Below are 24433 nucleotides of genomic sequence, written 5' to 3' on the forward strand. Positions count from 1 at the left end.
CCGAGGGGGGGCGGCGGCCAGAGTTGCTGACCCCCGTCCTTCCTCCCCTTCCGGTAACGCTTCTTCCTCGCCCCACCACTTCCCCGGAAGCAGAGCGACGTTGCCTTAGCGCCTTCCGGCGCACGCACGAGGAGCGAGCACGCCGAGGGCGGAGACGAGGCGACCCAGAGGGCATTCAACTTGACTAGCCTTCGCCGCCATTCATCTCCGCCTATGTGTGTGAGACGTGCGTGCGCGCCCCCGAAGCGGCGTCCAGCCGAGAGCGCGCACGCCGAGGGCAGGCCAGGGGAGCGAGGGGGAGGGGCCGTGTCATGCACCCCCCTCACGCTCCTCCTTCTTGCCTTCCTCCAGACAAGGGAAAGGGGAAGGGGCGGGGCAGCCCGGCTCGGGAGCCCAGCGAAAGGGAGGGGCCAAAAGTGGGTCGAGGAGGGAGAAGACTCCGTCCGGGCCCTATTCCCTGGGCCGTCCCCGTCCCCTCCCCACTCCCCCACGCGGTCGGAAGCCCCGCCCCTCTCCCATCCGACCCCCGTCGGTCCGTCAGTCTGTCAGCTACGCTCTCCTCGATCGGCCTCACGCACTCGCGCGCCCCGCCGCCGCCGCCGTGCGCGCGCCCGTCAATCCCGCTGGGGCCGCTGCGTGCGCGAGGCTGCAGGCCGGGAGTTGTTGTCAGGCCCAGGCCTCGGAGGCCGCCGACGTCGCCGCCCCCCCAACCCCGCCGCCAGGACCGGACCGGGACCGTGGGAGAGCGAGGAGGAGCGAGGGCGCGCGCGCGTGCGTGGGGCCGCCGCCGCCCGAAGAAGCCGAGGCTCCGCGCACGCACACACACACGCCTGCCCGCCCGGAGCCCAACGTCGGGGCGGGATGGAGTGAGGCGCCGGGGCCGCGGCCGCGCCACTTCCGCCCAGAGCGGCCCTGAGGAGCAACCCGAGCAGAGGCCGCCGCTGTTGTCGTCGCTTCCGGGCGCGGGCATGGCCATGGCCCGGGTGTGAGCCGGGCCCGCCGGAGCCGGAGTCGGAGGAGGCCGCGCCCGCCCGCCCCGCCCGCCCGCCGCGTCCGGCCCGTCCCGCCGCGGGCCCGCAGCCGCCCCCCCATGCCGAGCAGCTCGGACACGGCCCTGGGCGGCGGCGGCGGCGGCGGGTCCGGGGCCGGGCTGAGCTGGGCCGAGAAGAAGCTGGAGGAGCGCCGCAAGCGCCGGCGCTTCCTGTCCCCGCAGCAGCCGCCGCTGCTCCTGCCGCTCCTGCAGCCGCAGCTCCTGCAGCCGCCGCCGCCGCCTCCGCAGCCGCCGCCGCCCCCGCAGCCGCCGCCCTCGCTGCTCTTCCTGGCGGCCCCGGGCCCGGCCGCCGCCGCAGCCGCCGCCGCCGCGGCCTCCTCGTCCTCCTCCTGCTGCTTCAGCCCGGGGCCGGGGCCGGGGCCGCCGGGGCTCGAGCTCAAGCGGCTGCCCAGGGGGAAGAGGCGCGCCGCGGCCCGGCAGAAGCGGCGCCGCGGGGCCCGCGCCGGGCAGGAGGCCGAGCGGCGCCGGCTCTTCGCGCCGCAGCCCCCGCCGCCGCCGCTCCCGCCGCTGCCGCCGCCGCAGCAGCCCCCGCCGCCCTCGCCCTCGCAGCCCCCGCAGCCCCCGCCGCCGCCGCGGCGGCCGCAGGACGGGGGCGGCGGGGCCGGGCCCGGAGCGGCCAGCCCGCCCGCCGCCGACTACGACGACGTGAGCTCCCAGTCGGAGCAGGGCCTGGGGCCGCCCGGCGCGCCGGGGGCCGGGGCCGGGCCCGGGGGCGGCGGGGCTAGCCCGGCCTCGTCGCCCGGGGCGCCGGCGCGGCGCGGGGGCTCGTCGGAGCGCAGGCCGCGCCGGGAGCACCGGGGCGGCGGCGGCGGAGGCGGCGGCGGGGGCCGCAGCAAGGAGCGGCACCGCGAGCACCGGCGGCGGGACGCGCAGCGCGCCGGGGCCGGCGAGGCCTCGGCCAAGTCCCGGGGCCGCCACGGCCACGGCGACGACCGCGCGTCCGAGGCCAAGGGCGGCGGCGGCGGCGGGAGCGGCGGGGGGCGCCGCAAGAGCGCGTCGGGCGCGTCGGGCCGCAAGGAGCGGGACTCGAAGGCGCACCGCAGCCGGACTAAGGCGGCCAAGGAGCCGCCCTCGGCCTACAAGGAGACGCCGCGGGCCTACCGCGACGACAAGAGCGAGCCGAAGGCCTACCGGCGCCGCGCGCGCTCGCCCAGCCCGGCCGGCGCCCGCGAGGACGGCTCCCTGCGCGGCCGCAAGTCCCCGAGCAGCCCGGGGGGCGGCGCCGGCAGCAGCCCGTACTCGCGGCGCGGCCCGCGCTCGCCCAGCCCCTACGGCCGCCGCCGCTCGCCCAGCTACAGCCGCCACAGCTCGTACGAGCGCGGAGGGGACGTGTCGCCCAGCCCGTACGGCGGCAGCGGCTGGCGCCGCTCCCGGAGCCCCTACAGCCCGGCCGTCAGGTGGGTGCGGGGCCCGGCGGGGGAGGGGCGGGGGCGGCGGACCCCGGGCGGGAGGGCGGGGCCCGGCCTGGCACAGGTGCCCGGGAGGCCGGCTTCGGGGCCGAGCCCCCCGTGGCGGCTCCGTGCATCCCCCAAGTCTTGTGCGGGCGTCCTCGGGTTGGCCTCCACGTTCGGTGGCTCCTTTAAGTTTCCGTGGTGGCTTGCTAGCTAAAGAAGACCCTGGGAGAGGTTGTACCGACTCTTGTGGGGGTGCTGCTGACTCTAAGAGCATCCTGGGGTGGACGGAGGTGGCTGTCAGGGGGAAGGGTTCAGAATGTTCCCCAGATTGAATTTGGAATCGGCGATTCTCCCGTCCTAAAGCATCAGCGCACTGGGCTTCTCTAAGTCAGCCAGCATTATGAAGCATGTGCTATGGGCCGGGCCGGGCTTTGAGGCCTCTCAGAAAAACGGCATTGTAGGTTGGGGTCATTTTTAAAGCAAAATGAAGATACGAATTAATTTTTACAGCACCTCTCATGGTGCTAGAGGCCAGGATGAAAAATAGCGTTGTGCTGAAAGAGAATTAATTTGAATTTAGCCAGGTTTATCCTGTAAAGAGGAAACTTGGAGTATTTTGCCAGTCAGCGAGTCAGGAAGATGGGTTCAAGATGCCCCTCCCAGCGGGACCTAGGCAAGCCATTTGACTGCTTTATGTATCAGACAGTTCAGAGTAGAAGTTGCAGAGTGGAATTGTTGCAAGGAGTTTACTCCCCAGGAATTTCTCTGCCCCCTCCCTCCCCCTTTTAAAGGGAAAAAAATATTATTCTAAGCTGATGTCAACATGTATGGCCGATTTAAGCCTTTTCCTATTTAACATACTTAACATGTTACTGGAGCTTTGAACCTTTTGAAATGTGATTATATTTGCACTTCCTCTAGTTATGTCCAGTCCCCGAACTTGAACTTTAAAACTGACTTGGGACCTAAAGCAGCCTGTGGTTTGTATTTGGCTGGTAAATGTATTTGTTGATTTGTTGGCCACTTCTGCTTGCTCCTTTCAAGAATGTGGTGACAAAACGGAACAATCCTCCCTGTGATTTTGCGGGTAGCAGTGTTTGTATTCATCGAGTTTTAGAGTCAGAAAGTACTTGAGAAGTCATCATTAGGGAAAACTCCTTCATCTGGAGGGAATTGTCTTCTCTGACATCCCTGAATGGTCTTTCAGGTGGGTTGGTACTTGTGGGCATCTCACTGACTCAGCACTTTCCATTGTTGGACAGTTCCAAAGGTGACTTCTTTTGAGTCCTGTGCTGAAATCTGGTCTTGCTCTTTACTTCTCCCATTTGCCCCTAATTTTGCCTTATGTAAGAGCTTTGAGATGAAGTCTAGTCCTTTTCCAATGAATTGTATAGGTATTTCAAGAAAATCTTGGACTTCTCTAGGCCAACTTTACTTAGTATGTTCATCTTTTTTCCCCTTGTTTTACATGGAACCATATAATTTTTTAGACTTGGAAATTACTTTAGAACTCATTTTGTCCAGCGTATTCATTTTGAAAAAATAAGGAGAACTAGGACCAGTAGTGAGGAAGTAACTTGCCTAGGAACATATAGCTAAATAAAGAATGGATCTGGGAATGGACTCTAACTGGTCTTCTAAGAGCCTAGCCTGGTTAAGGATTTTCAGGTGAACCCTTCTTTTTACTGGCTGCCGGGCTCTGGACACCTCCTAGTTTGCCAGCATTACACCTCAAATGTAGCTGACAGAATGGCATATGATCTGACTAAGGCAGGGCATGGGAACTCTTCATTATTTTTTTGTCTTATTTGAAGATTTTTGCCTTTGCGGAAAAGTAAAATTCGATGGGTGATGCATTCTCATAGCTCCATGAGAACAAGACTTGTGGAGTACTTCTCAGTTATATCCAGGATAGCTGGAATTTCTTGGGTAACCGTTAGATGCAGGTATATATCCTGTATGGGGTGGTTGCGGGGGGGGGGGGGGGGTGCATTTATTGGTTTCCTTTTAAAAAGTGACATTAATTAGATGAAGGGGTGTTCTGCGGTCATCTCGATCCCTTGGAGCAGAGTTATAAATGGATGGTTATTAAAGTACATTGGATCAGGCTTTTACAGTGTCATGGTCGGGTTTGGCTAGAATTGATGAGCAACTTTCTTTTCTTGGCCAGAATTGGTTGGGGTAGTGTTGGATGTTTTAAGAATTGCCCAGCAGACTTTTGCTTCTTCAAACCTGTTGGAAAATTAATTTAATGCTATGTTTGAGTCATTTAGCAGTTGTGATTTCTGGTGCTTTTAATGTCATGTGAAGTTTAATGTTAGATAAATCATTGGATGAAAACTGATACATGAGATGTAGTTACATGAATGGGTATGTATGAATGTATGTATGTAATGAATAGTTTGTGTAAGTATGAAAATTTCTTCAGGGAATGTTGTGAGGTGTTTGTTGTTAAAATAAACCTTCCAAGGACCCCTTTCGGTGCTTTGCTGTCAGTGGAAAGTTTAAGATGGATTAAGGAAATTGAACAGTCCTGTGACAGTTTCCTCAGAATTAATCCACCAGTCCATGTTAACTTTTGAATATAGTTTGCCATGGTTTTTACTCAGATTGTAAAAATTCAGTAGCAATATTTTTTTTTTCAGTTTTTTAATAAACATTTTATTCAACACATACTTTCAGTGCCTAATTTGCACTGGGAAAGGTAGAATATGAAAAATGCATAGGGAGTTCAGATAGTGTTTTTACTGCCAGAAGCTATCCCAAGATTTTAGAAATGGTTCATATGAACTTGTATTACCGTGAAGTTTTGTAGAGACTATAAATAACTGTTTGGGTCCATGCCATATGCATATGCAATCTTATGCTTGACACAGTAGGTCTCAAAAGTACCACCGTGTTGGTTATCACAAAAAGCTAACAATATAGTAAGGGGAGAGAGAAAGAAAAAAGCATGTCTGAATGAATTAGGGAACCAGATAGTACATCAAGCACTCAATTCTGTGCCACAGACAGAAAATTGTATTAAAAGTGCTAATGGTGCAACAGAGATTAAGGCCAAAAAAATTATAATAAAGAAAGGGAAAGTTCATTGTGGTCTGGAGTTGGCCAAGATGGATCCAGGGACCCAGTCATTGGTCTTGGGCTGAGCCTGAAGTGATTGCTGAGCTAGGGTATGGATCGGTGGAGTGGGACTGAGAGTAAACTGCTGAAGTGACTGATACTTGCATATTTGCAAAGTGCTTTGCATAACATTAAGTCATTTGAACCTCTTGTGTCTCCTGATCTGGTAACTTCTGGTTTGTTGTTTTCCTTCTAACCTGTAAATACAGAAATTTCCCAAATCTGTCTAGTTCAGCCCATTGAGTTATTAATTATACTTAAGTGCCTGCTCTGTGTAGGACACCTAAGGCTGGAGATGGAAGGATCCTGAAGGCCTCTCGCCTTCTATGCTTCTGTATGTGCCCCTATGAGGGGGCCCACTCCTGGTAGAATGATAATCTTCTTGAGGGCAAGGCTGTTGACTCTACTCTAAGTCTAGATAAGTAGCTCCATGCTATTTGATGAGAGAGGAAGCACTATTAGGGGAAAAGAAAGGCTGGCTGGAGGAGGCGCCACAGGCTGTTTCCTTTGTACCCTTCCCCTTTGCTTGCGTTTGGTTCTACAGTTTAGCTTGTTGTACCCTCCGTATCTTTGTTCCAGAAGCTGCTCCTGCATTAACTTTAGCTCCTCATCTCTACCCGTCTTCGGTTGCTGTCTAGGTATCGCCAGGCACTTCAAGCTGAAGATGCCCCAAACCAAATTCATTACCTTGCCCTCAGCTCTAATGTTTGTTACATTCTTATTTGGAAACTGCTCTTTCTCAGGTAACCAATTCTGATCCGTTCTAAGTGTTCATCTTTTCTGGTCACTCTGCTACACTGGTCACTGCCCATCCTCTCCTCCTATATTCTCTCTGGAGTTTTTCTAAGTAGTTCTCTTGTCTGGCTTCTTTTCAGTGTCCTTTGTTGTATCATTATCCAAGTCCCAACCCCTGTGTTTCTATTTGAGGTCTTTGTCCTCTTTTTTCTCTACTCCGAGTGACCTCACTAGTCCCGTGCGTTCAAATTTCATCACTGAAGAAGAATCCCAGATGCATCTACTCATCCCTCATTTACACTGTTCTGAGCTCTAATTTCTTACGACCTGCTGAGTGTTTTCAGAGCGGATGTCCTGTAGGCATTTCCAGCTCAGTGTCCAAAGCAGAACTTGTTTTCTGTCTTTCTCACCGGCTCCACAAACGCACAGCTCTTCCAAATCTCCCAGTTTCTGTTGAGGGTGTCACCATCCTATCACTCCTCAGTTGTATGACTTCAGCCTAACCTTTAACTCCTTCTATATTTGCGCTTCTCCTACACAGTCAATCAGCTGTTAGATCTTGTCACTTCTAGGAATGACACAGCTTTACAAGCAGTATCTCTGTGCCAGTTCTTAACTTGAGCTGTGTGAATTTTTTCAAATAATATTTTGATATCTATATCTCAGTCTAACTGATTTCCTTGACAGTCCCATGGATTTTGTTTTATTTCTTGAAAAGGGTACTGAGAAGGGGTCTATACGGGATTTGGACCTTGCAGACATGGTTTAGAACCTTTGCTTGTTTTCTTCAGGATCATATATGAGCTGTGCTGTTTGGCATTTCCAGCCCTTCATGGCTTTTCTCTAGCTTATCTTTCCGAGCTAATTCTGCCTTTGTCTCAAGGTACACATGGCCAAACTGGCCTCCTGGCTGGTTTCATGTGGGGCACGCCTGCCCACTAGTCTCTGTGCCTGGATTGTGTTCCCTTCTTTGCTTAAAGGACTCTTAGTGTCCTTAGTATCCCTGATACCACCTTCTCCCATGTTACTTTGTTCATACTTGTGGTCTCCCTGTTTCATTGTTGTCTCTGTAGCCAGGCCCCAGTGCCAGGTGCTCTGATTGTTGAGTGAATGATTCTGCTGTTCCCTGTCACTCAGCCTTGGATTCTGGGCTCTTCTTGATACCAGGTTCAGCCCCACATGATGTTTACAATCTGTCCTCTCTAGGCCTACTGTCACCTCACTAAGTGACATCGTTAAGTGACATTTCTAGCCCAGACAGAAAAACCTTTCCACCAGCCTCCCTGCCTCCTGTCTCTGCACCACCGCCAGAATAAATTTAATAATGTGTAATGCTAATCATGTTACCTTTAAATATGGCCCACACTCCTACTTTACCATTTGAAGGCCTTCCTCATCTCTCTGAAGTCTGTTTTCACCTTTTTCATATATAGTTCCCCAAATTCTTCTTGTTGTCAGTGCTCAAACAAATTCCCAGAATCGGAGTTCCTGGAAGGGATCTCAGAGGCCACCTAGTCTGCCCCATCTACCTGAATGAGAATCCCCTAGATAACATTCCATACTTACAAGTAGTCATCCACCCTTTGCTTAAAGATCATCAGTGATGGGGAACTCATGACTTCATGCGGCCCCTATTTGCCCTTGTCATTGCTTTAGTTGGTAAGTATTTCATTACCTTTCTCCCTCTTAAGAAATTTTCCTTTTTTGCATCATCCATCCATCGTTCCTGGGTCTCCTTTCTAGATCAGAGAACAGAATACATTGTTGTCCCCCAGCCCTACCTCCTTTGAATTATCTTCTGAACTATCAAGGCTGCCCCAATCCTCCTCAAAGTCCCCTGAGCCTGCAGGCTTGGTGTCATTCTCACTTCCACATCATGAGTTCATCACCAAATCTAATTCCTCCCTGCACTGTATATTTGGAATATGTCCTTTTTAGTGATCAGGCCTTCATCACTTTTCCTCATCCACTGGGTGACTGGATCAGTATTTGTAGAGTAGTTGTTTGGAATCCTAATTACTTGCTAAGTTCTGGGGGTGACTGCATGACCAGGGGGAGCTGAAAGGCATCAGGTTTCACTACTTAGGTAGTGAGAAAGGAGACAGCCTTTTGGTCATTGAACCTGGAGGTTCTTCAATTGCCAAGAATCCCCTGGAATCCTCTGGCTACCTGGCCAGTTTGCTGTCACCTCTTGGGTGCACATTGTCTCTCATAAATCTTTGCCATGGTTATCATGGTGGAGCAGGGGCTGATTGTAGAAAAGAATCTGTGATGAAAAAACATACTGTTTTTGTTGAAGATGAGTTCAACGTGGAGTAGAGGAACCAGTGATTGTTGTTGAGCTCCATGGGGTGGAGCTGCCCTCATGAGGAGGGGCTGACTGTCAAGATCCTGCTTTCATATCCGTTTGGTTCTGCCTTGTTTGGTAGTAGATCAGAAGTGATATTCTGCCAATAAAATTCATCTTAACTTGGAGGGTGAACTGAAATGGGGGCTATTATCCACAGTGAGGTGAGTGCAGGTGGAAGATTTCCTTGAAGACTAAAGGAACCTCTATCAGTGGGTGGGGAATGGGAGTGACCATTATCACTGAGGTTCTCACCATTTGTGTGGAATCAGATCTTTACAAGGGTGGCTTCTCTGTGAGAGTGTCTGTTCTCTCTGCCCAAGGGCACCAGCTGGCTGTGAATGCTAAAAAAAGAATCCAGAACCTTTCTCATTGTTCCAGCTGACATTGTTAGCTACAGAGGGAAGGAACTTAAACCTTTTTGAGACCCTAGGGTAGTTAGGTTCTGCTTTGTCTGCCAGCAAGAGAATTGCAGGGAATATGATTGAGGGGTCCCATACATACCAAGCTTCTTCCTACTGCCAGGACACCATTAGTGCCACTGAGGGTCAAATGGATTCCCCAATCTTTGGTTAATATTGGCCAACATTGTAAGATGTCTGAGATGGGGCTGCCAGAGCTTCATAGCACAAGGGATCACAGATTAAGAGCTAGAGAGAGCCTGAAGGACTGTGGTCTAGCTGCCTTCCTTCATTGATGAGAAAACAGAGTTCTAGAATGACTTATGTCAAATAGGTAAACAAAGCTTCAGAGTCAGGATTTGAACCCAGTGCTCTTGTTGCTATACCAGTAGTGACCTGGCTGTTGGGGCATGCTCTTGGAACCATCCAGTGAGCCTCCTTATAGAAGTCCTGGATGGCAGTACTAGCTCCACAGGCTCTAATGTTCTTTGTAAACTCTTTGAGATAGCCCCCGTTTATAAGTAAGAAAACTGAGGCCCTGAGATGTTTGACTTGCCCTTGGTCACTACTAGTATGAGTCTAAAGGCTGTATTGGAAGCCAGGTGTCCTGTCTCTGTCCCCAACTCTTCCTATTAGGTTGTGACTGACTATATAGAGCAGTTCAGCAGAGACTGACCCTTCCCTTGTTGGGGTTAAGAGAACAAGTGATCCTGAGAGAATCATCTGACTTTTGGGACTGTATGGTCTCTGGTTTCCGTCCTCCTTTCCCTTTCCTTGTCCCTTTCCCTTTTCCATTCTTAAATTGAATTTAAAAAAAAAATTCCAGTTCTGAATTCTCTCCCCCATCCCCCAACCCATTGAAAAGGCAAAACAAACAAACCCAAACAAATCATGACAGATACAACAGTCATACAACACAGATTTCTTCATTGGCTACATCCAAAGAAGAAGTTTGCTGCAGTTTGTATTCTTAGCCCATTTGCTCTCTGTCTAAAGGTGGACATCGGGAGTTCTTTGAAATTGGGGTTGGTCATTGTGTTGAGCAAAGTTACTAAGTCTTTCCCAGCTCATTGTCTTTTATAATGTTGCTATACTTACATTGCACTCCTGCTTCCGTTCACTTCGTTTTACATCCATTCCTATAAGTCTTGTCAGGTTTTTTCTGAAATCGTCACCGTCTTTTCTTCCAGCATAATAGCATCCTGTCGCCGTTACTCTGTACCATAACTTGTTCAGCCATTCCCCAGTTGATAGCCCTCCTCTCACTTTTCAGTTCTTCACCACCACAGAAAGAGCTGCTATAAATGTTGTTGTACATATAGATCCTTTTCCTTTCTTTCTAGTCTTTGGGGCATTGTGGGGGTAGAAGATAGGCATGGTTTAAAACTTTTTGGGTGTAGTTCCAAACTGTTCTCCAGAATGGTTGACCTACTTCACAGCTCCACCAGCAGTGCACTCATGTACCTATTTTCCCACATCTGCAGTATTTGTCCTTTTCTGACATCTTAGCCAGTCTGATGGGTTTGAGGTGATTTTAATTTGCATTTCTGCAGTTATTAGTGATTTAGAGCACTTTTATCATATGGCTGTTGATAGCTTTGATTTCTCCCTTTGAAAACTTCCTATTCTTATCCCTTTATCAATTGGAGAATGGCTCTTATTCTTGTAAATTTGACTCAGTTCCTTACATACCTTAGAAATGTGGTTTCTGCTTTTGACTCAGTTCCTTACATACCTTAGAAATGTGGTTTCTGCTTTTTAAGAGGCATGTTGGAATGCAGCTCCCCTCACTTGTGTTCCTGTGAATTTCCTGGCCAGAGGCAGAGAGGAACCTAAAGCTGTGCTGGTGCCTGTGCCCCAAGACACGTTGGAATTGTGCTGAGTTAACTCTTCAAACCCTAAGAACACTGGAAACATTGGCTTAGATGACAACTAAGAGTTATTCCTTCACCCTTTTCTTCTAAGTTACTTGATACATCTGAACTTGGCCCTTTGATGCTTTCTTACTCTTGACTCTGCATTTTCTCAAAAATGACCCTTTCTCTGGGGACACTGGCATGGCATTTCCCCCTATGCCGGCAATGCTCTTGCCACTTTTCCTTGGCTTCCTTCAAGCCTCTGCTCAAACCTGACTGTGGCTCTAGACCTTTCCCAGTGTCCTCCACCCCCCAGCCTAACTGCTAGGTCCTTCCCTTTTCAGACTTTCTGTCTACTCTGTATGTGTCTTGTATTACACACATGCACCCCCCTCCCCTCCATGAGTTGTCTTCCTTATTAGAATGTTGGCTGCTTGAGGGTAGGAACTGTTTTCCTTCTTTGTATCCTCAGCACTTAGCATGGTTTTGTCACATAGTAAAAGCATAACAAATGCTTATTAACTGGTTGTTACTTTTGTAGCTTTTGGCAAATTATTCAGCTTCTCTGTAAAATGAAGGGTTTGCTTTTGATGCCTTTGGAGGTCCCTTTCAGCTCAAGCTTCTGTGATCCCATAAACTCTTTCCCTTGAGCCCTTCCCCAGGCATGCCCTGGTAATAATGCTTTAGTATCACTGGCCCGTCTGCAATAAGCTTGACTGACTTCTCGTGTCAGTCCCTCTCCTGAGTTTCATGGCTTCTTAAGGGATGAAGTATGGAGAAGGAACAGAGGGACAGCATTGACACAGTGGGCATTGAGGCAGGTCTTGTTTTGGGTTATTTTGGATGAGCCCTAGTGGGTGGTTGCTGGTTCAACAGGAGATCCTTCATTTTAGATGGGATCTGTCAGACTTTGATCAGTAGTTGATCCAAGTTGCCTGGAAGCTGCTGCTCCCTTGATGGAGTTGGATGGGGAGCTAGTTGAAAGCTTTCACAGGCCCTGTAAGAAGCTCTTTGGAAGTTGTCAGGCAGGTGGTGAACAAGCCAGGCTTCAGTTGGGAATGCTCTTTGCTCTCCATTGCCCCTGCTCGACTTGGTTGCTGCTACCATCACTCAGTAACCTCTCCTTAAAGAAAGTTCATTTAATTCAAACGTATCACCTTGCCCAGATTGTGGTAGCTGTAATCTGCCAACCTCTAGGGCATTCTCCTTCCTTTCTCAGAGTTCAGTGCCTGCTTTGGAGCCTTTCTTCTTGATCCTGACTTCTGCCCTCGGGGGACTTGAGTATTCACATGAATACTTGGTCCAAGACCCCAGCTCCTCAGTGTACTCAGGTCCGATGTCCACTTTAGCTCCTCATTGAGGATGGTACCCTTGAGCTTGCTGTCACCCACAGGTGTTCCTCTTCCACATTCACGATCCCTCAGATTCCTTATCTGATCATAATCTTTTATCGTAACATCTTAACTTTTTTTTACTGACATCTTGTTTAATTCACCAGAATTTTTCTCCCGGTATACCTTATCCCCCAAAAGAAGCATCCAGTATAAAGAATGATTTTTGGAGAAAAAAAGGAAATATCTTAAAATAAATGCAGTGTTTCACACTTGTGGACCTTTCACCTCCACAAAGAAGTGGAGTGGGAAGGTCTTCTCATAACTCTTCTTCTGGGCCCCGATTGTTCCTTGTTAATATGATATTAATATAACATTTACTTTGGCTTTTTTGTGGTGGTTACTTCTCTCTCCTGCTTTCTTGGCTCTGCTTGTCACGATCATGTGAAGTCTTTGCATGTTTCTGTATTCATCATATTTCTCATTTCTTAAGGCACGCAAATGATATAGTCGTGCTAACTCATTTTTTTTTTAGCTCCATCAATGAGCATCTAGTTTGTTCCCAGTTATTTCCTGCCAGAAAGAGTGTCTGTGGGGATTTTATTCTTACCGGTATCCTCCTTGGGTTGTAGAAGCCCTGTAGTAGAATTTCTGGGTCAAAGACATGGATATTTTAGTCACTTTATTTGCATCATTCCAAATTGCTTTAGAAAATGGTTGTACTGATTCTCAGCTCCACCAACAATGCAGTGGTGTGCCTCTCTTCCCACAGCCTGTTCAACATTGTCTCTTTGCGTCTTTTGCACTTTGCTGGATGAGGCCAAATCTAAGAGTTGCTTTGATGTGCATTCTCCTCCCCACCCCTGTTAGTGATTTGGAGCATTCTTTCATATGGTTACTAATTAATTTGGAATTCTTCTTTTGGGAACTGTTTCTTCATATCCATTGACAACTTATTTATCAAGGGATGCTATTATTCCATCTTTCCCTGTGCTTTGTGAGCTCCAGCCTTGTTCTTCATCCTCACAGTGACCTTTAATCCATCTGTTACACACTTCTTTCCCATGCTATCACCTCTGCACTGACTATACTTTCTTCCTTTCCCTTTCTTCATCCCTTGGTGAAATAGTTCAGTTCTGTACTTGCCTCCCTTGCCACATTATCCTATTTGCTATCCATTGTATCTTGCTAAGCTTTCTAAACCTTAGATTATCCCAATCAAATACTACTTTTGCTCCTATGCTGAGTCCATTACAAGTTTCTGTTTCATAATTTCAACTGGGCCCTCCCAGTATCAAGGTGGTCCTTTTAAATTTCATTAGTTGATTCACTATCCCACTCGTGACAGCGGTTATCCCAAAACTTTTTGTTCTTTCTCAAACTTTACAGGGCACCTCTCCCTTCAGCTTCTCTTTGAGAACCTTTTCCCATGTTTCATTGAAAAAGAATGATTGAGGTCATTTGCCAAGATCTCTCTCTTCTCTCCTTATTTCATGTTTCTCTGTTGCTGTGAAGAGGCAAAGCTCTTTTACATGCCCAACTGAACCCATTTTTCTCCAGAAGATTTGTCCCCTTTATCATAAATACTCTCTCACTAAATTTTCAGTCTTTCCTTACCTACAGACTGCTTCCTGCTTCTCTCCTATGAACTTACCCCCCCCCCCCCCACACACACTTCAACCTGCCTCTGCTACCTTTAGCTTTCCTCCTTTTCTTGGCCAAACTCCATGAGAAAGCTGTCTACATTTAGTGTCTCCACTTTCTTTCCTCTCACTCATTTCTTAACCCTCTGCAGTCTGACTTCTGACCTCACCATTCACTTCAAAGTTACTAGTGACCTCTTAATTGGAAATCTAATGGCCTTTATCTTTATCCTTAAATTTGTCTGTGGACTTTGCCACTGTCAGTTACCATCTTGGTCAGATTTTCATGACACTCCTCATTTTCTTCCTTTCTGTCTCATTGCTCCTTCTTTCTCTCCTTTGCCAGAGCTTCCTCTGGTTTCTGTCTGCTAATGGTGGATTCTCTCCTTGGGATCAGTTCTTGGCCATTTTCTCTTCTACTTCTATACTATCTTGCTTAGTGATCGCATCAACTTACACATTGAGTTATCATCTCTAGGCAGATGATTTTCAAATAGATTTATCCAGACATAACCTCTCTCCTGAACTCCATTCTCCAATCAGAAACAGGACAATTGGATGTCTTGTAGATACCTCAGACTCAACATGTTCAAAGCTGAATTCATTATCTTTTCTTCAAAGCTTTCCCTTTGTCTTAATTTCCTTATTTCTTTTAAAGGCACCACCATCCTCCCAGTCACCCAAACTTGCAACTTAGGTTTCATTTGCTCCTCATCATTTGCACTCACCCCAAGTATCTAATCTGTTGCCAGGTCTTGTCTTTTCTACCACCACAGCATTTCATATATGTCCCCTTTTCTCTCCTCACATAGCTGGCAGTCTGGTGCAGTCCTTACCCCATGCCAGGACTTCTGCTTGGTCTCTTGGCCTCCAAGTTCACTCTACACTCAGCTATCAAAGTGATCTTCTAACAGGCAGGTCTGACAGTCACCTCCCTTACTCATTAACCCCTCGTGGATCCCTGTTGCTTCCAGAAATAACTATGAAACCCTCCGTTTGACTTCCAAATCCTACTTTTCCAGTCTTCTACATACTTGATGGTCCAACCAGCGACATCAGCCTCTTTGCTATTCCTTGAACATGTGGTCCATCTTCCAGCTATTCCTTTTCACTGCCTCCCATTTCTGGAATGTGCTTCCTCCTCACCTCTGCCTCTTGGATTCCTTCAGCTCAAGTCCTTTTGTACATTCCCACCCCACTTCCAACCCCATATTACCTCCTGTTTTAAGGATCAGGATCTGTATCTCATATGTATCTACTAATGAAATTGTCGAACGTGTGAGCTCCTTCCTGAATGTGAAGGTAGGGACGGTTTCTGCTTCTCTTTGTATTTCCAGTACTTAATATACAGTGCCTGTTTCATGAGAAGGCGCTTAATAAATGCTTATTGACTGTTGACTCACTGAGTAAGTTTGATTGGAAGAAGGATAAGTTAATTTATCTTTAACTTAACCCTTCAAGTCTTTAAATCCTGCTATCATGTTCCCTTTAAATCTTCTCTAGACGAAGTGTCCTGAGTTTTTTCATGGGATCTGCATGTGATGTGAATCCTTTTCTGGAGGCTTTATAGACTGTCAGATCAGAGCCCTCTCACTAATAATAATAATAATTATAATGACAGCTGGCATTTATATTATACTTGCTCTGTGCCAAGCACTGTCCTCACAACCATTCTTGGAGGAGTTGCTAATAGTATCCCCATTTTACAGTTGAGGAAACTGAAGCAAACAGAGGTTGAGTGACTTGCCCAAGGTCACACACCTTATCACTGAGGTTGGGTTTTGAACTCAGATTTCCTAACTTCAGCACTCCATGCACCGTGCCTCAAATGAAATAACTGTAAATTGCTTAGCACAGTAGGTGCTATATAAATATTAGTTATTATTATTAAATCTGATAATAACGTACCAAATGTCTAATCACAGCTATGTACAATGGGATTCTGACCTCAATTCCGGATGCCATGGCTCTCAGTGTAGCCCAAGATTGAATTTCCTAGCTTGACTGCCATATCACACTGCCGACTTATTTTGAGTTTGTAATCTAGCAACGTTCCCTCCCCTTCTTTTTTTTTTTTTAAAGAAAACTGTTGCCTGTTATGCTTTTCCCCATCTTGTGTTTGTGAATTACTTTTGTTAAATTTTATCTTAATTGATCGAGTTCAGTGTTTTTGTCTATGGAGATATATTTGAACATTGAAACAAATGCCCAAGATCTCTAGGGGAAAATGTCTCTCACTGGCCGTTAAGGATGTAGGACTGCAGGTCTTGAGAACAGTGAAGGCCAGTTATAGTGATTTGTCTATATTGGAGACAAAATGAACCTTTGGGATGTGATAACATTACAGAGAGAATAAGAAAAGGGTGCAGTACACTGGAGATTCACAGTGAGATCTGAGAGGGAGCTCCACAGACAGACTACCATGAGGCAGGTGATCCAAGGAGTCAAGCTTATGAAAGGATTGGAACTTGATTCATCTTATACTAGGACTGTATCGGCATATTCTGGCTTTAAGAGATGACTTGTACATTGATTCACCCTTTTATTATATAACACATCCCAACCCTGTAGACTGAGGCTGTCTCTGGCCTTCATAGAACCAGCGTACTGCAGGGTCATTTACAGCCTTGTCAGAGGGTAGAAACCTGTGTGCTACATTTGACTTCCTCAACTTTTAGGGAGTTTGTAAAGTCACACACAGTCAAAACCCCTGAAATCTTGTGTGAGTAATTGAAAAAGTGTCAATTTGATCTGGATCCTTGTGGGTGCAAGTTGGGGTAAGAGTTATGAGGTAGTCGACCTGTGTTCTCTTTTCAGTACGGTAGGGGATCTGTTGGTTGGTGTGTTATAATTCAGTCATTGTTTGGGACTCCTTGAAGGTCACCTTCTGTTCCTAGTACTGCTAGGCACATTGCCTAGAACTGCATGCTACATCTAACTATTCCCCAGCTGGACTCCAGTTCCATTGCCATTATCAGTACTACTAAGATGTGCTTAGTGCAGTTCAGTCACTGAAGGACCCTGTGTGGGCCATCCCATAAGCTGTTCATTTTGCATGAGCAATCATTTCTTGGTGCCTCAGTTTTGGCTAGCCGGATCTCCTGGTTGGCCAGGACAGAGGTTGTGATCTTTGAAAAGAATTAGAAATCTGTCTCACTCATAGAACTAGTATTATTTATTAAAACAAAAAGTAGTAATCCCCTGTCATTGCCATTACCATCTAGAATGGGTTCCCCCACCCTTTATACCTAACTTGATGAACCAGTTGGCAGAACATGGCTATGGACCTTATAGGATCACTATGGGAATACAATCTAAAAACTTTATATTTTAATTTTTTAAATTTTATTTTGAAAGTTCTTCCACAATAAAAGTATTTTGGAGAAAGGGTAGATTCAGATTCCGAGTTTTTCTGTTTTGAGTACCAAATAACTTAAATGAGCAACAAAACATCCTCTGTATCCTGAGAAAAAGTAGCAAATAAAATTGTCAAGGTACAGTAGTAGTAACTGAAAATTAACAATTTTCCATTAAGAACTATTTTTGCTAAGACAAAGAAAGGAAAAGAACCTGTACTAACCCAAAACTAGAAAGTAAAGAGGAAAGTAGGTTTGCCCTTTTGTTGGGTAAGAAAATTATGGTATATGAGTGTAATGGGACAATATGGCACCGTAAAACATGATAAAATGCATGGTTTCAGTGAAATCTAGAAACATCTGTGTGAAGTATGAAGAAGCAGAACAATTTTTACAGTATTAACATTATAAAGAAAATAATTTTGAGAGACGTCAACGAGCAGCCTCGGGGATTGAAAATGAAGAAAGCTTACCCTCCTCTAGAACAACTTTTTAAAGAAGGAATAAAGACTGGAAAAAAACCTTCCAGACCAGCTATAATTTATGTGAATATTATGTAGGCCTAGTGTACTTGTAGCTTTAGAGTTTTATATGACCATATTTTTCTTCTTAAGTTCAAATTTTCTTTTCCTTTTTAGTTCCACACTCTTTTTCTAGCTCCACTCCCTCCCCACTCATTGAGAAGGCAAGAAACTTGATACTCATTTTATGTGTACAATCATGCAAAACATTTCCACATTAGCCATGCTGGAGGAGAGGAACACGAGAAAAATAAAGGAAGGAAAAATACGCTTTAATCTGTGCTCTAAATCTATCAGTTCTCAGTCTGGAAGTGGACAGCATTTTATATCATGAACCCTTTGGAGCTGTGACGTATCAGTGTGCTGATCAGAGTAGCTATGTCTTTCACAGTTGATTGTCCTTACGGTATTGTTACTTTGTAGATTGTTAGGCTGGTTCTGCTCATTTCACTCTGCATCATCTTGCATAGATCTTCTGAGGTTTTTGTGAATCTGTCTGCTTCCAGCTGACCAAATCTTAAAGACCTCCAGAACTGTGGAGGCACTACATCTTCGTGTACACTTTTGTTACACTTTTGTTACTGAGATCCTGCTGAGGATGTCAGACTGACCTAAGCTGTTCTCCAGTTAATCCCCACAGCCTTTCCATGATTAAACTGGTGATCTAGTTCTTCTCCAGAGCTCCCTTTAAGTTTCTGGGCAGCAGATGTGAAGACCACTATGGTGCACCATCTCCTGTATGCAAATAGGATACTCTGTAGGGCGCATTGCACCTTTATCCTGCTTCTCCTGTTGAAATCTTAGAATACTAAGAGGGTGGGTTTTGAGCTGAAAGTCCAGCCCAAATGAGGAAACGGACTAACAGATGGTGATTCTTTCATGCACTCCCTATTAATCTCTACTGCCTTTTGGTGAGCTGCACCTTTAATCCTTTGGACACCCGTATTCCATAATTTTCAGTCATGTAATGTCACCAGAGAAACAATGATGTTGCTATTATTATAAACGTTTGTTTTATGGAAAATCTCAACAGCGTTAAAACCAGTCCTCAGTTTTCTACCGGCAGTCCAACTGGCCCTTCTAATTAATAATTCTGGGCCCCCTCATTGGCCATCTGCAGTGTCTGTCCAGGATGTCGTGTCCTGATGGCAGCAGGCAGGCTTGAGCCCCCTTGCTTTTTCGTGTGTTGATGGCTGTCATATGCTTGAATGATCATGGGTCTCATTCAGGATGCTTTGCAGTGCTTAAGAGATTAACTGAATCAGCACAGTGTTACCTGCACACACAAATGTCAGGAGGACCTAATCATTTGAACTCATTCCTTGATATTCTCTATAACAGTACCAAACACCTTTGAGTAGTAGACATCTGTTATAAACCTCAATTGGCAGTAATAATCAGAGGATTACAAACTCTGTTCCATCCTTCAAGGGCTCTAGTATGATTTTAATGTGAATGGGGTACACTTTCATGTCTTAGACTAGTACATGACTCACACCATATCCCACAAAAGCTACCAGAAAAGACTGGTCTTCTTCTCTTTGTGCACAAATACACCTTATACATTCCCACCCTTACTCCTTGATTCAAAATATTCATCTGGCCAGGACTAAGGTGCTTCCATTGTCTTTGTGACCACTTCAGTGATTCAGAGTGGGGAGAGACTTGAACCTGGGAGAACAGTTAGGCCACTATTGTAGTAGTGCAGGTGGGAGGTGAGGAAGAGGTAGTGTAGTGGTGACTGTGTGGGTGGAGTTAGGGGGATGGATGTGAGATGTGGTGGAGATAGAAACAACAAGGTTTGACTACTGGTCATTGACTTTGTGGGCTGAAAGAGAGGGAAGGGTTGAGGATGACACCAGGGTTGTAAAACTAGATAACTGAAAGATGATGGTAACCTTTGACAGCTATAGGGGAAGTTCAGAGCAGAAATGGGTTTGGAAAGAAACATTTTGAATTCTGTTTTTGACTTGATAAGTTTGACATTCTTATGGGACGTCTGTTTTGAACTATTAGAAGGCTGATATGGAATTGGGATTCAGGAGAGAGAAGGGCAGAAGATACGGATTTGTATAGAGATGATAATTAAATAATCCATGGGAGCTGAGTATAGAGAATAAAAAAGTGGTGGATTCACCTTTCTGGATGACTATCTAGCAAAAGAGGCTGAGATAGTGGGATCATAGCCAAGAACAGTGGTGTCAGTAAAACCCAGAGAAGGGAGAGTTTGGTCATCGGTGTAAGAAGGTGCAGATCAGGAAGAAGAAAAGACTGAGAAGCCTAGCGATTAAGAGATCAGTCATTGCTGACTTCGGAGAGAGCTCCTTTGTCATCTCTTTGGTCATCGCTGCCATAGTGTGTTTTTGTGATATATTGCGATTATTTCTTCACTAGTATTTTATTCAAAATTTTTTGCATCATTATTCATTAAAGCAATTAGTTTATAGTTTTTTTTCCTGTTTTTATTCTGCTTGGTTTAGTTATCAAGACCGTACAGGCATCATAGAAGGAATTTGATAGGACCCCTTCTTTACTTAATTTTTCAAATGATTTATGCAGCATTAGAATTAATTATTCTTTAAATGTTGGTTAGAAATTACTTCTAAATCCATCTGGTCCTGGGATTTTTTTTCCTTTGGGAGTTCATTTATGACTTGTTTAATTTTTTTTCTAAGATAAAAGTTGTTTAAATATTCTATTTCCTATTAATAAATAGGACTAAGCACTGCTTTAAAAAGAAATGAGATAAGCAGTTAGCTAATTTTAAAAAAAGAAAACCAAATTACTAATATAAAAAAATGGGAAAAATGAATGTCCAATGAGAAATAAAAACAATTATTGTTTTTCTGATTTTCTATTTGAACTGGAGAACTGTAATATTAAAGAAATGCCATTTAAATAGCACTTGGAAGTACTTAGAATAGTTATTAAGAACTATTTTGCCTAACTTTAAGTCAGTAAAACTGATGGTGTAAGTGAAATGGATATTTTTTAAAATATAAATTGTTCAGATTAATAGGGAAGGAAAAGTATTATAATTTACTGTTAACTTCTATAACTCATTTAAATTTTCCTGTAAGAATTTAGATGATATGTTGCTTGGTACATGTATTCAGCATTGATATTAATTCATTGTCTATGGTATGTTACCTATTAGCAAAATGTAGTTTTTCAGTTTATCTCTTTTAATTAGGTCTCTTTTGGCATTTCTTTGTCTGAGATTATGATTGCCACTCTGACTTTTAAAAAACAAAACAAAGCCCCAAACTTCAGCTGAATTGTAATAGATTCTGCTCGATGCCCTTATTTTTAACTATGTATCTTTCTATTTCCTGTGTATTGGTTATAATGTAAAGAGTATATTGGATTCTTATTTCTAGTCCATTTTGCGTATCTTCTTACCTTTTATGGGTGAACTCATACTATTCACATTCACAGTTACGATTGCTGTTGTATATTTCCTTCTGTCTTTTATGCTTTTTTGCTTCTGACTAATGACTCCCTTAATTTACCCTCTCCCTTCCCCTCCCGCCTTTCTCTCCCATGTCCCTGTTAGATGAGAGGTGTTTCTGTGCCCAGCTGTGCGTGTTGTATGTATTCTTCCATCCTTGAGACAGTTCAGATGGGTGAGGTTCAAGTAGCACCTGGTGCTCCCCTCCCCCTACTGTCCCCTCTGTTGTATAATCTCATTGATGTGAAATCATTCCCTCCATTCAGCCTTTCCTTCCCATTCTCTACCAGTGCCGCCTTCTTTCCTACTCTTTCGAGATCATCCAAATGATGGAATCCCACTCAGGCCCTGTGTCTAATGATAGCCCCTCCACGGCCCCTGGTGATGGTGAAGTTCAGAGGAGCCACTTGTGACAATAACAGCAGACATTTGTTTCGTGCTTCCTGTGTGCCCAGGTGCTGTGCTAAATGCTCAGTTATTAGCTCATTTCATTTCCACAATAACCCTGGAAGGAAGTTGCTGTTATTATTCTCATCTTATAGATTGTGGAAACTGAAGTAAAGAGAGGTGAAATGGTTTGCCAGGGTCATACATCTGGTCAGTATCTGAGGCAGAATTTGAACTCAGGTCTTCCCTGACTCCAGCCTGACTCTCACTTCCACAGCCACATCTAGCTATAAGAGCTGTTAAATCTTGTGCGTTCCTGACTTTTCCCTTGGTACTTGAATTCTTTCTTTCTAGCTTCTTGTGGTATTTTCTCCTTGACCTAAAAAAGCTCTGCATTTTAGTTGTAATATTCCTGGGAGTTTGAATTCTGGGTTTTTGTTTTTGTTTTTTTCAGGAGGTAACTGGTGGATTTTTAAAAATTTGTATTTTGCCCTCTGACTTTTCAGATATCTGAGCAGTTTTCATTTATGATTTCTTGAAATATGATATCTAGGCTTTTTTTTTTGTTTGTTTCATTGTTTTCAGGTAATCTAGTAATTTCTAAATTATGTCTCAGATTTGTTTTCCTGTGAGGTATTTGCACTTTCTCCTATATTTCAGACTTTTGACTTTGTTTTTACTGTTTGTTTCTTGTTGTCATGGAGTCATTAGTTTAAATATGACCAAATCTAATTTTTAAGGAGTTATATTTCACTAGTGGAGTGACGTAGCGCAGTGGAAAGAGTGCTGGGCCTGGAATCAGGAAGACTCATCTTTGTGAGTTCAGATCTGGCCTCAGATACTTAGTAGCTGTGTGACCTTGGGCAAGTCACTTAACCCTGTTTTGCTTTGATTTCCTCATCTGACTGGAGAAAGAAATGGCAAACCACTCCACTGTCTCTGCCAAGAGAACTCCAGATGGGATCGTGAAGAGTTGGACATGACTGAAAACGACTGAACAAGTATTTCACTAAGGTTTTGTTCCTCTTTTTCCAAGTTGCTATTCTTTTCATATGTTCCCTTGCTCTCTCTTCCCATTTTATCTACTTCTCTCAACTGGTTTTTAAAATCATGTTTAGCTTTGTTTTAAACTTTTGCCTTAACTCTTGAAATTCTTGTTGAACTTGTGTCTCAGCTTTGTGTCTTGAAGCTTTGCTTTGAGTTCATTATTCTTCTATCTCTTCTTCCGTGTTTGTGTCTTGAGCTTCCCTGTCACCCTTTTGTTCTTTATGGTGGGGTTCTTTTGTTTCCTTGCTTATCCTTCCTGAAGTCTTCTTTGACTTCAGACAGGATTCTGGGTGTTCTGGGGCCTGGTGAGCGTGGGGGATGTCTGGCCTTAACTTGTGTCCTTTTATATCATTCTGCAGTTTTATCCAGCTCTGTCTGGGGCCCTCTAAATTTTCAGTGTCCTCAGAGTGGTGTGGTGTGGGGAGAAGTCTGTTGCCCACTCACTGGTCTGAGTCCTGCAAGTTTTTGACCCAGGTCTGGGTCTTTGGCTTATCTTTGTTGGGAGGGTTAGTGGCCTGCAGTTGGACTTGATCATTGGGAGCCCCTGGGAGTCACTGGAAGTTCTGCAGCTTCTTAGAGACCAAACTGCCGGCTCCCTTTTGATCTAGTTCTCCTCTGGTCATTGCTACAGCTTTCCCCACAGGACTAAGGGCCAGAATGGGCTTGAATGCTGCCCCTTGGATCAGAACCAGATAGCCTCACTACAGGAACTCGTTCTTTGTTTCTGCACCTGGTCTGTGACCTGTACCTGGGTGATGGGCAGTGGATCTCACAGATAGCCCTAGCACCAGTTAAGGGACCCCTTGTATGCTCTGTCTGAACCTTCTTTCAGTCCCTGTTCACTGAGAGCTCCCTGGCCAGCACCCTTGCCCATGTCTGCTGTCCATTCTGTCTCTCTGAGGTGCCCTGGAGTTTCCTGATGACTTTTCTTTGGCTTTCCCAGTCAGGATTCAGTCTGCTGCTTTTCCTAGCTCTTGTACCAGTCTCAGGGGCTCCTTTTTAGTCCAGCCTCCCAATCCCTCAATCCTCCCCTCCCCCCAATTAGTGAAGAGTTTGCCATTCAGCTTTGTCAGAGCTCTCATGGGTTTGGTCTGTTTGTCCTTCTTGCAGGCCTAGCCTCACAAGGGCTCACTTTACACTTGTTCTTTACTCCACTGTTTTTGGTGTATTCTGAGGTGACACTGATCAGACCTTCTCTCATCCTTCTCCTGTGCAAGACTTTTCAGACTCACTGTGACCTAAGTGATTTTGTTGGACTTGCTCATAATACAGTATTTTTAAAGTTTTTTTTAAAGATAGTGTTATTTCAGTGTCAGGTATAAATGTTTTCAAATTCTTTGTTTCTTATTAGAAACGCACGGTCCACGAGGCTGTGTCTTAAATGAAAATATTCCTGAGAAGCAAAACACACAGTAGCACCTAGATCTTCAGAAATACAAGATGAAACTTTAATGCCTCATCTTGAAGCATTTTACTTTTAAGATTCAGGTATTTATGAAATGTCTGGGTTTTTTTTCAGTTTGTTACTTCATCTGATCTTGACATCCCTTACATAGAACATAAATATATTTTGTTTCATATTGTGAAAGAAAGAAGTTGATTTCAAAGATTCTTTTTCAGTTGATTGAAGAATTGACATTTCAGTTTGACTGAGGAATCTTAATTCTTGGGGAGCTAAGTGGTTTCTTATCAATAAAGTTAAAAATTGAATGTATCAAAAAATATTTAGAGGATAGGCTTAACTTTATTAGTTTCAAAGTTTCCTGTTTGGACACAGTTGATTATTTCCA

General features: G+C 45.4%; 1 protein-coding gene across 2 annotated transcripts in view; it reads left to right on the forward strand.

The window, feature by feature from the left end:
• Window positions 1-1075: 1075 nt before the first annotated feature.
• The window catches only part of CDK13 (cyclin dependent kinase 13), a 113251-nt gene continuing 89893 nt past the window's right edge, over window positions 1076-24433 (forward strand). The window contains exons 1-2 of one of the 2 annotated variants that reach the window (XM_072599103.1): window positions 1076-1525; window positions 1610-2448. In XM_072599103.1, the coding sequence (XP_072455204.1) occupies window positions 1091-1525; window positions 1610-2448 (1274 nt within the window). In that variant the 5' untranslated portion in view covers window positions 1076-1090. Of the gene's footprint in view, window positions 2449-24433 lie in introns of both variants that reach the window. The other variant, XM_072599102.1, reaches the window with a different exon arrangement.

The sequence above is a fragment of the Notamacropus eugenii genome, chromosome 3 (assembly GCF_028372415.1).
Source record: "Notamacropus eugenii isolate mMacEug1 chromosome 3, mMacEug1.pri_v2, whole genome shotgun sequence".
NCBI classification, from domain to species: Eukaryota; Metazoa; Chordata; class Mammalia; order Diprotodontia; family Macropodidae; genus Notamacropus; species Notamacropus eugenii.